This window comes from Balaenoptera physalus, assembly GCF_965194825.1.
Source record: "Balaenoptera physalus genome assembly, chromosome: 1".
Taxonomy (NCBI): domain Eukaryota; kingdom Metazoa; phylum Chordata; class Mammalia; order Artiodactyla; family Balaenopteridae; genus Balaenoptera; species Balaenoptera physalus.
In genome coordinates, this window is record NC_138882.1 from 79,761,125 (window position 1) to 79,774,899 (window position 13,775).

At 49.2% G+C, this 13,775-nt stretch overlaps 2 protein-coding genes across 7 annotated transcripts in view; one reads left to right on the forward strand and one right to left on the reverse strand.

Annotated features, from left to right (window-relative positions):
- Positions 1-11,554: 11,554 nt before the first annotated feature.
- Positions 11,555-13,732, reverse strand: DUSP23 (dual specificity phosphatase 23). 2 transcript variants are annotated; one of them, XM_082429043.1, is made up of 3 exons: positions 12,989-13,732; positions 12,626-12,894; positions 11,555-11,930 (listed from the first exon to the last, which is right to left on the reverse strand). In XM_082429043.1, the coding sequence occupies exons 2-3, from the start codon at positions 12,890-12,892 to the stop codon at positions 11,814-11,816; spliced, it is 384 nt and encodes a 127-aa protein (XP_082285169.1). In that variant the 5' UTR covers positions 12,893-12,894; positions 12,989-13,732; the 3' UTR covers positions 11,555-11,813. The 2 variants fall into 2 exon arrangements, with proteins under 2 accessions (XP_082285169.1, XP_082285168.1); XM_082429042.1 differs by having other exon boundaries at positions 11,555-11,999; positions 12,989-13,706.
- Positions 12,662-13,775, forward strand: part of LOC309643969 (C-reactive protein-like) — an 83,102-nt gene continuing 81,988 nt past the window's right edge. For all 5 annotated transcript variants that reach the window (XM_082427202.1, XM_082427200.1, XM_082427203.1 and 2 more), the window contains exon 1: positions 12,662-12,778. The gene's annotated coding sequence lies outside the window, so the exon portion shown is untranslated. The remainder of the gene's footprint in view (positions 12,779-13,775) is intronic.

Sequence of the window (13,775 nt, forward strand, 5' to 3'; positions counted from 1 at the left end):
AAGTAGCATGTTAAAGTTTTTTTCAGTTGTGTTTCAGATAGGGCAGCCTAGAAGCCTGTGGTCACCAAAAGCAGTCTTAGAATTAAGGAATGGCTCCATAGAAGTGGCTGAAAATGGATGGAGGAACATTCTTCCCTGGAGACTGAGGAAGAAAAGCATATATAATTAAAGCAATAAATTGGGTTTTTGAGGTTGTCTGTTTACCATTGTCAAATATAATCTATTTCATGCATTTATCCAGAATGCATAAAATAGGTCAGATTTCATTTTCTTCAGTTTGCTTATTTTCTCCTCCAGTTCCCTGCGTAGACACAGAACTCAGATGGAAATGGGAAGACTGTTGACTTGTGTACTTAGAGAAGGTGGTGGTAAAGGATTCAGTGCACTGGACCCTGGAAATTGGATGCCCGTGAGCAAATAAAAACTAAAAAGAGGCAATGAGGTATCTGGGAAATAGCATGGTGTTTGGAGTCAGACAGATCTGAGTTAGAATCCTGGCTCAGCTGCATTCACTGTGCAGCTTGGATTTCACTCTCGTTCCTGTCTTCCCTGCATTCACTCCATGCGGTCCTCCCACCACCAATTTCTCTCTCCACTGGGTTCTTTTCATCTGCATATGGACATGCGCAAATATCATCTCAAAACAAACAGACCTTGCCCTCTGCCTTCTTCACCTCCTTCAGCTTCCACCCAGGCTTCTCCTCCCTTTACTGCCAAGCTTCTCAAAAGAGTCGCCCACACTCCCCGTCTCCTCTTCTGCAATCCCTACCCACTCCTCAGTCTCCGATGACCTGGCTTCGGCCCCCACTTCACCACTGACCTGCTTGGGTCCCCTCCCCTCCCCTTCCCATCACTTCTCTTCACTGCTTACACTGTCTCCCTAGTCCTACGGCTTTAAATAGTGGACAGCAACACCAAATCCTGACCTGACCCGACCTCTCTGGTAGACTTCGACCTGGAATATACAGCTGTTGGCTCTCCTCCTCCACTGGGGTAATTCACAAATATCTCAGACTTAACTTATCCAAAATAAAATCCTTCATCCTTCTCCTTGCTGGGAACAAACTACCCTTCCACTGTCCCTGCCCTCCTCCCCATGTTTTCTCATCTCAGTAAGCACCACCACTAGCTACTCAGATAGAAACTTCAGAGTCATTCCTCACAGCTAATCTATTATCCAGTTCTATTGATTCCTCTCCAAAATATATCTCGGATCCACCTGATTCTCCCCAGCTTTACTGCCACCATTATAGTGGATCTCCTGATATCTTTTGCCTTCATTACTGTGAAAGCCTCTTAATTCTTTCCCCCACCTCTGCTCTTGCCCTCCCATGCATTTCACACAGAGATATGACCTACACAGAAGATAAACAGACCCAGTGTAAACACTCCTTGGCTTAAAACTTCCAATGTCTCTCTCCATTGCACTGAGAATAAAACATACCCCTTTTTATAACGCCCAGCAGGGGGAGCCCTACCTCTCTTTCTGGCTTCCTTTGAAACCACCCACTTCTCTCACCTTGCTGGGGATGATCCTTCAGTTCTGCTAAGGACCACAGCTCCTCCCTCCATGCAGCCTTCCTCTGCTGTTCCCTTTTTCTCAGAGGCTCTGACCCCACCCCACCTCTGCCTTCACTCTCTGTGGTGTGTGTGTGTGTGTGTGTGCGCGTGTGTGTGTGTATAATATTAAACATTCAGAAAAGTAAAATTTTACTGTATGTAAATTATACCTCAGTACACCTGATTATCAAAAGAAAGAAAGAGAAGGAAAGAGCATAAGAAACATCTGGGTACCCACCACTCAACTCTATTTAATTCTAAAATGTCATATTTGTTTCAGATATTTGTCTTTCTTTAAGGAATAAAATAGTACACAATGAAGACACCCCACCTCTGGATTCCTTCCCGATTCTATTTTCCTCCCTTCTTTCCCAGAAGTAACTCCTGAATTTGGTGTTTATCATTCCCATGTTGTTTTTATACTTTCCTTACGTGTGTGTATCCATCAACAATACATAGCATTGTCTGCATAGTTAAATTTTATGTGAGTAGTTTTATCGCGGGAGGATTCTGTAACTCACCCAGTTCCTCAGCATGGTTTGAGAGATGGATCCACACTCACACAGGTGGCTCTAGCTGTCATTTCCACGGTGGCGTAGTATTTCATTGGATACGTACATCTAACTTGATTTATTCTGCTCAAGATCGATAACGGTGCCATTTTCAATTTTTGACCATCATAAACACTGCTGCGAAGAACATCTGTACAGGTCTCCTTGGGCACATATTTGAGAGTTTCTCGAAGGCAAAACCTTAAAATCGGAATTTCTGAATAATAGCGTACTTGCCTCTCCAACTTTACTAGATAGTCCCAGATTGCTCTTCAAAGCGGTTGAAGAGTTTCCACTCCCACCGCAGCGGGGGCATTTCCGGAGCTCCTTATTCTCACCTACAGAGGTGCCGAGCTCGGTCAGGCCTCCAGGGGGCGCCGCGCAGCTCGTTGTGATTCTGGGCGGCCGCGCCAAGAGCGGCTGGATGCAGTTCTTCTTTTCGCTAGTTCGTGGTCTCTTGGCCCCGCAGGTAGTCATTGTTGAGGATGAGATCCCAGAGGTGCATTTAGGGCAGGCTCCAGCCCCTGGATCGCTGGGAGAGGGGGCCTTAATCCTCCTATCCTCCAAATCTTTTCCAAAATTTGAAAGCGGTACAAAACAAAAACTTCTCCATCTTGAATTAAAACCAAAAAAGGACCTAGGTTGCTAAAAGAAACATCTGTATGCTTAACATGCAAAATATAGAACGCTAACATTTTAACCTATATGTTTGCTTCAGATGTTTTCTCTTCAAGAACAAAACCTTCCAGTTACACTTGAAATTCTCCTATTTTTTCACCTCCCTGCCTTCCAGGTGGCAGTTAAGATCCTGAGTTTCGGGGCTTCCTGGGTGGCGCAGTGGTTGAGAATCTGTCTGCCAATGCAGGGGACACGGGTTCGAGCCCTGGTCTGGGAAGATCCCACATGCCGCGGAGCAGCTGGGCCCGTGAGCCACAACTACTGAGCCTGAGCGTCTGGAGCCTGTGCTCCGCAACAAGAGAGGCCGCCATAGTGAGAGGCCCGCGCACCGCGATGAAGAGTGGCCCCCGCTTGCCACAACTAGAGAAAGCCCTCGCACAGAAACCAAGACCCAACACGGCTAAAAAAAAAAAAAAAAAAAACAGATGCTCCATCTCTTTAAAAAAAAAAAAAAAAGATCCTGAGTTTGGTGGATATCCAAACCATTTATTTGTATAAAGTATGTATCCATAAACAATGTACAGTATTGTTTGTTTTTATTTACACAAATGCTATTCTGTACCTAATACTCCTGCAGGTTTCTTTCCTATGCACACAACATTGTTTCCAAGATAAACCTACGTTGATGCCTGTATATCTGGTTCAGTGTTTATCAGTTCTCCTAACAATATATTTTTAGGTTGTTTTCAGCTTTTGGCTATTTAAGCAATGCTGCATACACACTTCACAAGAGATTTTTGTTTTGCATTTCCCTAATTCCTTTCTGACTATCCCCCCACCTCCCGCCACCAATTGACTTCCTTTGTGGCTTCCAGGTTATCAGATTAGCAGAAGTAGGTTGGGGTGGGTTGAGGGTCACTCTTAAGCTCTCAAGGGGGCAGCCTGACTCCTGAATGGGTCTGGACCTCTCCATGTATTTCCAGCCTCCTTCCTGTCCTGGAAGGTTTTGAATACATGTGCCAGATCCAGGACCTCGGGACTGAAGAGCAAAGTTGGAGACCCAGGGCACCCTCCCCACCCAGTCCCACCTTGAGCTCTGAAGCCTCCTGTGAGGGGTGGGAGAGGGCTCTCTGGGCGCCCATGCTGGTCTGTTATTCTCCAGGTCTCCAGCTGGAGAGTGCCCGCCAGGAGAGCCTGGGACCCAGGGTGCTCTGGCATTTGTAGCAGCCTTGACGCCTCTGAGGACCCTGCGTGTTCCCGTGGTGGGAGCTGTCTTTGGCGTCCCCGGCACTACCCCTCCTTCACACACACCATGCCCTCCACTTACAGGAGAATATGCCATTTGGTCTGTTTGGCTCCTCTGTATTTGACAAATTGACCACTATTTGGAGAAAAGAAGACAAGTTCAAAGGTAAGGGGATAGATGTAATGGGAGAGAGGGCTGGGGAGCAGGGGTGCAACTGAGGAGGAAAGTTTGAACTCACGGGTACCCCTTGGCCTTGGGACAATAGGGAAAAATACTGGGCCGCTGGGCTGAATGTAGCACCGGGGATCACCACCCCTGTAGGCCTTTGAATCGGGTCAACAGCCCAAGACGTAAAATGTGACACCAGTGGATCAGCCAGAACAGTGGGTGTGCAGGAGCCACTGCCAGCTGCCATTGGAAAGGCCCACATTTTTAGCATGTACGGATGACACGCACTTGAGATCCTTTCCCATTTGAAAAGCATTAAAAAATCATAACCTGCAAGCCCAGAGGATGAGCACTCTGATTTAACAACCCTTTTACTTTCTTTTGCAAAGCATTAAAGTCATTAACTTCCAGCAAGCAGGGACAGGTTCTTACTTAACTCCTCTCTTCTGAAAAGTCTTAAAAATCAGCCGCGGTGAGACCTTGTCTCTCATTGGCAATGTTAAACCATAAAGCACTGTACTGCTGCTAAGTAATGGGGCCATTCTGTCACTGTGTGACTTAAGAAAAATGGAATCTAGTGACATGTCTTCTGCTCAGAAGCCAGTGGTGACTCCACTCTTTGGACCAGATACGATCCCATTGGTGTTCTGCTGCCCTTTCACTGCCTTAATCTAACCATGTGTTTTCTGCTACCCACTGGATGAGGTTTTGCCCTCATCCATGCCAGCTGACTCCCTACATCTTTCCCTCTCCCTCACTGCCACCCATTCATCTTGCCCGTCTCTCTCTAAGCCTATGTGGACCTGACGTATAACATTCGTATTTTTAATAACACCCAAATTTGTATATCCCTTTAGGCTATCTGACCACACCCTCCACATCTCATTGAAGGTTCAACTTCCTGAATTCTACCAGATGCACTCCTCTTATCTCTTTAATCACTCCATCATTAAGTATTTATACATTGCATCTTTTCTAATTGTATGTGTCCACCTTTGCATGCACACTTAGGGGTGTACACGTGTAATGTATTCCCCACTATATTATACAACTCCAAAGTTTATTCTTTTCTTCCCATTTCTGCGTCTATGTGCAGATACCCAGGCAGGTGACGGCATGTCAATTAGTCAGTTGCCACATGCTTATTGAGCACCCAGGTGCCAAGCATTGTGCTGGATGCTATGGGTATGGGCACAGTCCTTAGACTCTAGTAGGAAAGAGAGAAATTAAACAACTGAGTGAATCATTATAAGTGAGCAGAGAGCTGCAAAGTAGAAGGACAGATGCTTTGGTAATATGTATGAGTATATGTGGAGGTGGTTGGACGCCATTCCCCAGGAAATGATGTCAAACTGAGACCAATAGTAGGGGTAGAAGTTGGGAGCTAGGCAGAGCTGGGGAACAAATCATTTCAGGCAAAGGGAATAGTATGGGCCCAGACTGTCATGCAGAGAGAGCATAAAGCATCTGGTAACATGCAGGAAAGGGTTAATTCAGCTGGCGTGGGTTGCCCCAACCTTATACATTCCAAAGGTCTTCAGGACCGCCCCTGGACCAGCTCTTGCAAGAGGACTTCTGAGCTCTTGGAATATCCTGCCTGATAAGAATGCCTTTGTATATCTGAGACCTTGGGCCAGGTCAGATAGTCTATGCTAACAAAGGGACATGGTGAATCCTTGTTTTTATATGCTGAGGCTGTTTGGGGCCTTCCATATCAATTTGACCTCTGTTGGGGCTGGAGACTGAGGAGATAAGGTCAGTTATACAGGTGTTGATTACATGATGACCCTCAACAAAAACCCTGGACACCACAGCCCAGGTGAACTACCCTGGTTGGCAATATTTCTTATGTGTCGTCACACATTGCTGCTGGGAGAATTAAGCACTGTCCTTGCAACTCCACTCAAAGAACGTAACTGGAAGCTCCCACCTGGTTTCTCCTGGACTCTGCCCCATGTGCCTTTCTCCTCTGCTGACTGTAATTTGTATCCTTTCACTGCCTTAAACCATAATGGAGAGGATACCAGCTTTTCTGTGAGTCCCTCTAGCAAATCATCACAACCAAGGGTGGTCCTGGGGACTCCCAACACAGGTAGAGCAGAGAGAACAAGGGCTGTGGGGGGAGGGGAACGACTGAGGTGAGGAGAGAGATGGAGAAAGAGACTGGATTCCTCAGAGCCTTACAGGTCATGATCGAGAATGACATGGTTCTGCCTGTGGGCTTGATTCCAACGTGGTTACTTTATTTCATTCTATTCCATGGCCCTAGGCTGCATCCAGCCCTGACTAGATCTCACAAAAGGTACCTACAGAAAACATGCCAATCAGTGAATTTGCTTGGTGTGGGGTTGGGGGGAGCCCAAGGGAACATAAAACCTACTGGAGGAGATGAGCAGTGTCACCTGTCCGGATGACTGCACCCATTATTTCCTGTATGGCCCACCTTGGGTTTGGAGCAGTTCCTACTCAATATATATTGATAAAGAAGAAACAGTGGTGTGTTTATTATAACAGCTTGGGGGAAAAAAAAACCCCAGAACTGTTTTCCATACTGAATCCCACATAATGAAAACTCAGAGGTGACATCACCCATCTGTTTCATGATCACATATCCATGGTGACAGAATAAGTCAAGGGAAAAATAGGGTGAGAGAGTGGTTGAAGCGATTTAAGCAATTTGTTGGCACAAAGGACTCAGTTATCAAGGTTGCAAATAAGTCATCAACTTCAGGCATGGACGGGCACCAAAGTGTTTCTCAAATTTCTGCTTGCTTGGACAAGCATGCTGCCTTCTCAAGAGTATGCCTTGAATCCTTAATAGCCGGAGAAAAATTTTAAAGTAATGGAAGAAGTACTTATGTAACTCATTTCTAAATCAACAGGGGACTATATTTTTGATGGTGCAGGAGGCTTGAGGCAGAAGCCTGTTAGGGATGATGGCTGTGCCTGCGGCCCAACACTCCCAAGTCAGATAGGTGCTCCCGAGGCCTGGGGCAGCAGAATGGGGTGGGGTAGCCGTGTGATCTCAGAGCCACACTGATGGCCCCGTCAGCCAAGTGTCTCGATTCTGGAGAACACAAGATGCTGTTATGCAATTTCTAATTACAATGAATTACAATCTCTTCTTTCTGTTCCCAAGAGGGAAGGCAGTTTATACTTAAACACAAACCCAAGTTTGAACCCTGTTCTAGCTATGTAACTTTGGGTGTGTTATTTAAACTCTCTGGGCCTCAGTTTACTCATCTGTGCACTGGTCATTATAAGACTTTGTTCATAGGGTTGAAGACTCGATGAGGTAATGCCTATAAAGCACTTGGCACAGTGCCTGGCATGCATTAAGGGCTCAAACAACAACACAACCAGAAAGGACGTTAAGGTGTTTAGTAAGTCCTCAGACATAAAAAGACATTTTCGAGGGCTCGATGCCAGTCACATGTGCCTCAAGATTGTCATGCTGGGTGAGGACATCCACATGCTCTGAATGAGATACTAGTGGATGTGACAGACGTGCCCTAAGGAATCAGCTTTACTATTTTGGCCTTCAATGCTTGGGCGGCATTTTAAACAGCAGCCCGTAACTCAGGTGCTGCTGGCTTCAGGGTCAGATGCAGGGTTGTTCTTTGGCTTCCTAAGACGATGAAGAGAACGGATGTCGGAGGCTGTGCTGATAAAATGGCCCTCGAGGTAAAGTTCTGATCATGAAGACAGACCCCCGTGTAACTGGAACTAGGGGGAGGTCTTGGCAGGTGCGATGTCTGGTGAAGGAGCATGAGTCTGGACTTACCACTTGGGTTTGATCCCAGCTCCTTTGCTACAAGTGTATGAAGCTCCTACACTGCAAGTATGAGGTGTTGGGCAAGTTACTGGTCTCTAAACCTCAGTCCCTTCATCTGCACAAAGGGGAAAATACTTGACTTGCAGAGTGACTTTAAGGATACATTGATACAGTGCAATGTATGTAAAACACCTGCTATATGGTAGGCACTTCATAAATGATGCTATAAGTAAGCAAAGTACAGTCACAGCAAAGCATGAAATGCATTAGTGGTAACTGATATTGTTTTGTGACAAAGCAATCCTGTGAGACCAAATTAGTTTCTTAGAAAGAACGGCAAGATACAGACAGCAGGTTTGACGTGAAGCTTGGCAGATGAGGGCAGTTCATTCTGGGAAATGGCTTATGGTTTGGATCAAATCCCTGCCCCGGGTGACATGTTCATCACTGCCCTGGGAAGACCTGATCTGGGGGATCATGGGGGACACGTGGAGAGGGTCTGCATGAGGACCAGACCTCTTAGCCAGTGACGAGCCGCCCTCTAAGGGTGATGACAAAGCACAGCTCCAAGAGAGGTGGGGGGAGCCGCAGTGAGTGCGCAGGACGTAGCCCTATCTCTGCAGCGGGAAGCTGTGTGCTGGGACACGTGGCCTGGGAGGCAGTCATGGAGCTTGCAGCCCAGAGAGCAAGCGGACCCCAGTCCAGGCGTGCTGCTGGTCAAGTGGAGGTGGGGAACCAGGCCAGGGAGGAATGGTCTCAAAGAAGGGCTCCTCCTGTCCTGACTCCAGTTGCTTCTGCATCAGAACAGTTTTCTGGGAGAGGGACCCAAGAGGTGACGAGGGCAGAACCCAAGTGATAAGGGAGATGTTTTCTACACAGAAAAGTCTCCATTCAGCAGGGAACTCAGATCACATGTCAGAGAATAAACATGAATTAAACTTTAAAAACATGGGGGTGGAAGCTGACATTACAGCTATGCCCACCAGCAACTCACTGAGAATAAAGCCCTCCTGCGTGTAGAAAGTTAATGGTGTCTATCACCCTCTTGGAAACCCAGCCTGGGGAGATGAGAGGGACTGGGGACAGGTACCAGACACTGCTTGAAAAGGTAACGGTGTGTGATGGGGTTCGATTGGCCCTTTCTCCCCTATGAGGATGTGTGCGTCCACAGGAGAAATCCCCACGTATGCTCCCACCTCTACTCCCATAGGAAATGAAAGCCTATGGTCGCGTGTGGCGCTTGTTGGTCTGATGAAGTGGTTTTCAACGGGGGCCGATTTTGTCCTCCCGGGGGACGTCTGGCAATGTCCGGGGACACTTTTGGTTGTCACAGTTTTTTGGGGGGGCATGCTACTGGCATCTAATGCGTAGATGTCAGGGATCCTGCTAACTACCTTACAGAGCACAGAATGGCCCCCACAGCAAAGAGCTACCCAGACCCTAGTGTCAGTAGTGCTGCCGTTGAGCAAGCCTGGTCTGATGCGACGCGGAGGTTCTTTGTCAATGGCAGAGGCTTGTTCCTCTCACCTGTCATCTCAGTGTGGGGTAGAATGGGGAAGGGTCACAGCTAGTCTGCAATGCCTCTTTGGTGGCCATATACAGAAGAGGGTGTGGTGCGAAGGCAAAAAATTGTGGGGGTGGTGCGTGGGAATGAGCCCAAAGAGAGACTCAGGCTAACCTCTCAAGGTAGATGGAAGGCCAAGGGCAGAGTTTTTCATTTCAAGTCAACTCTTACTTATTTAAAAAGTGATTTCCTTAAGCACATAATTGTATGTTTATTTCCCTGAGGAACTCTTGAGGCAGAGGAGACCTGCTGAAATTATGGGGATGCAGGCTGCACACAGGGTTTTAATGGGGTTAGAAAAATTTTTCCTCTCCTTTGAGAGAGGCTTGGGAGAAAGGAAAGGGCAGGTTCCTCTCCTGCAGGGCAGAGGATGTGGGGGGATGGAGTTAAGATAGGAACGGAAGGGCAGACAACGTGAGGAACGGTTGTGTGACCCCAGAGGGTTGGGATCACAGACAGAACTCCGGGGTGCAGCTTCAAGCCTGCTTCTTCTCTCCCCCCATCCTGGTAATTGGAGGGAAGGGATCCAGGAAGTGGGCTGTTCATACCCTTCCTGCCCCACCACCTTCGCGTGTACACGCACACACGCACACACACGCACACACAATCAAAATACTCCTTCGGAAGATGCTCTGGTTTGCATCAGGAAACAGAATGGGTCATTGCTGCTGTGGGAGGAGTGGGTGCATGGGCAGGGCAGAGGGGACTTTGATGAGCAGAGGGTAAGGGCTTCAGTGCTTCCCCTCTTCTGCTACTTCTCACTCCTCTGTTTTAGCCTGAATGCTTGGAACTGTAGGTTCTTCTCTTTGAGAGAAGTCCTCACCTGGGTGAGCTGGGTGGGGACCAAGGGAACAGAATGAAGGAACTGATTATCCAGATTCGACACACAGAGGAAAGGAGGGGGGGGGGCGGCGAGGGCACTTTACAGTCTTTCTCTCACTGCTAGATTGGCAAGACTCTGGCTAATACTCCTTTTGTCTAAGAGGGTTGGAGGGGAGTTGAGTTGGGTGGGCGGCAGAGGAAGGAAGATGCAGTGAGGAGTGGGTGGCCTGGAGCTGGTGGTGGCCTAGGCCAAAAAGGCTGGGGTCTGCAGGGGAACCCTTGCCTCCTCCCTCCATGTCTCCATTGGATGTGGAATGCATGTCTGCCATAATACCTATTCCATGTAGTTGGAATCTGTCGTGCTCCCCTCCTCCAGCAGGCTGTGAATCATGTCCCCTTCGGCTGGAGGGCCTCTGCATCTAACATAGCCTGGTATACAGGCACTCAGTACACATTTCATGATGAATTCCTACCTTATCCATCCTGGCCTGCCATTACAGAAGAGAGGACAGGAATTCAGGCAGGAGTTATAGCAAAAAGAGTCCACCTGGCTAGTCTATCCCATTCATCCTATCTCTCGAAGCTGCAGGTGTGGTGGTGGTGCTGGTAGGATGGCATCCAATGGGGAAGTGAAGGTAACATCTGAGAAACACGGCCAAGGTTCGCAGCCCTGAATGTCTTCATTTAATCATCAAATATCCTCTGCATACCTGTCCAGAGAGGCTGGGTTCTGGCATTCCTCAGCCTCAGGCCGTGGGGCAGCATAATGGGCTGGAGGTTACACGTGAGCGGAGCAGCCTGAGGCTGGGGAGAGGCACCCAGCCCCTGGGAGATGGAGACACTGATTATCTGTGAGCACAGCATCCAGGCCTTCTCTGTCTTAAGAGGGCTAAAGGGATGACACACGTGGGGCATGCAGGCCTGGACTGAGGGGCTGTGTCCACAGGGCCCCTCCTGGCCTGCGAGCATCAGAGACCTTGGGCTGCCAGGGATTTGTTTCCTTTTCATTGACCAGCTCCCCAGAAGACACATCAAATATTATTAGAGAGCAGATACATAAGAGTTTCAGCATCTTTAAAAGGCTGAAAATGTGTGCTGTAGTCCTGGCACATACTTCCACTTTCCAGAAGTATAACTGTGCGCCTTTCTGAGCCTTGGCCGCCTCATCCAAAGAAGGGATGGCCCTTCTGCCTTCCCTTTATTATGGGGCTATTGTGAGGCGCAAAAAAAGTCGCAAAGTGTGGGAGCACTTTGTAACCTTAAAGTGCTATGCAATGTGAGCTGGTTCTTTATTTATTCAAGGCAGCGGCAGAGGGACACCCCACACTGGTGCTGCTGCAGCCATCCTCCTACCAGGACCTGCCTGCAGGGAAGGGCTACTTCTGTCTTTTGAGCCAGCCGAGCGAGCGCTGGAGGGCTTAGCACTTCTAGTTCACTTCCGCGTCTCTGGCCCCATCTAACACACAGGTCAGGGCCGCGGGGGACCTGGCAGAAGACTGCTGAGGTCCCTTATTTCCTTCGCTGGTAGAACTGGAAGACCGCCTTCTCTTGCTCGTAAGTCTCGATGGAGCCGGGTCGAAGGCGCCGGATCTCAGCGATGGCGTCCCCTGCAGCCAGGCCCCGCTCCTTCACCAGGTAACAAGCCAGCATGGTACCCGTGCGGCCAAAGCCCAGGGCACAGTGCACTCCCACCGCCTGCGAAGGGGGAGCTGGGTGGGGTGGAGCTCAACGCCCTCCCAACACTCTCCTGACCCTCACTTGTAAAATACAACCAGGTTTTAAAGATGTAGGACAATGAAGAATGAAAATATCTGGTTAAGAATTTATTTTATATTGCTTGTATGTTGAAATAATATTTTGGAGTTACTGGGTTAAATTATATTATCAAGATGAAATTCTCCTGCTTCTTGTTTACCTTTTAAAAATGTGGCTCCGTTACATTTGGACAGAACCTTACTCCGGAGACTGCTCAATACCCCCTGACTTCAACCCCCATCTCTCCCAAGTCTGTTCACCCTTTCTCCTTCACAACTCACACATCAGCTGGTTCTTCGTTGCTTCTCCTCGAGCCCAATTCACACTGCTGGGCCCTCTTTATACTCCTCCCCCTTGCCGCCCCGCCCCCCTCCCCCCGCCTCCGCCCCGCTTTGGCTTTCTGTTCTGGTTGCGATGGTCTCCTGGCCTCCTGGCCCCACCGTCTTCCTCCAGTCTCTCTCCCGGAACTCAGCTAAGTTATTCCTGGCCCTGACCTCCCCAGCTCGGCGTGTCCCCGCTGACCCCACCCAAGCCCCTCCCTCCCGGCGCTAACCCCGCTCACTAACCTCTCCCCGGGCGTTGGCCTCGTCGACAATCTTCACGAAGCGGTCGATCTGCTCTGGGCCCGGCGAGCAGAAGTCTGGGATGCGCAGTCGGTGCAGGGTGAGGCCGGGGCAGCTGTCGCTGTGCGGGGGCCCGCGCTCCGTCAGTGACACCAGGTGCCGCACACCCTGGTCCAGCAGGAACTGGTAGTGGGCGGGGAGCCGGGGCAGGGCCAGCCCCGCCAGCCGGCCGGGGAGCACCCAAGAGAAGTTGGGGGGCTGCATGCCCATGGCTGGGGGAGGGCACAGAACAGCGGGTCACCGGGGGCGAGGCCGGCGCGTCCCGCTCCGCCCACCCGCCCCCGGGCCGGGTAACCTTCCACCTACCTAGCACTGGCGCCTCCTGGGGCCACGTGGTCTTCTGGACACAGCCTGGGTGTCGTCCTGCTTCGCCTCAGGGGATTGGCCGAGCCGCCTGGGGGGCGGGGCTAGAACACCCAACTCCGGGCTCCCAGTGACCGCCGGAGCATTCTGGCCCGGCCCCAAGCAGAACACTCATTGATTGGTTGGATAGTCAATAATGGGCGGGATTACTGCAGCCGTGTGCACGGGGATTGGTGGCCCACGCAAACAGCCAAGAAGGAACACCTAGAAGGAATTAAGAATTGTTTTCTGTGGATGAAGCAACCCCTGGTCGAGCTCTGCTGCTCCCTGGCGGTCGGTGGGAATTATTGCATCACTGGCCAACTGCCCCTGCTGCCCAAGGGCCTGGCCTTGTCTTAACTTTCTTCACAATGGATGCCCAAGGGTTTAAGAGATGGCAAATCTACATACGCCTGGTGGGAGGAATCGTCTCTACAATAACTCTAAGTCATTATCAGTGACTTTTTGAACTCGTCCAGTAAGCGGGAATCACCACTGTACAGGGAACTATTCTTGTTTTTCCACTGCTGGAATTATTAAAAAAACAACAACAGTGTTTCTGCCATCTGGTGCCCTGAAATCGAACCCGGGAGAGTAATTGTGTAATAATAATAACAACAACAAAAACAGCAACAACAACGACAATATAAGAATTAACAAATTGAGCATTTACTATGTGCCAGGTATTTTTCAAACTGATTTAATTGCCACAATAATCTTACGAGGTGGGTAATCTATTTAACTATCTTAC

Bases quoted from the DNA above. Each gene is read 5' to 3' on its own strand.
- DUSP23 (XM_082429042.1), bottom strand. From the start codon at position 12,892: ATGGGCATGCAGCCCCCCAACTTCTCTTGGGTGCTCCCCGGCCGGCTG. The intron at 12,000-12,625 runs GTTAGTGAGCGG...CCCCCTTCGCAG, and splicing joins AGGCCAACGCCCGGGGAGAG to GCGGTGGGAGTGCACTGTGC.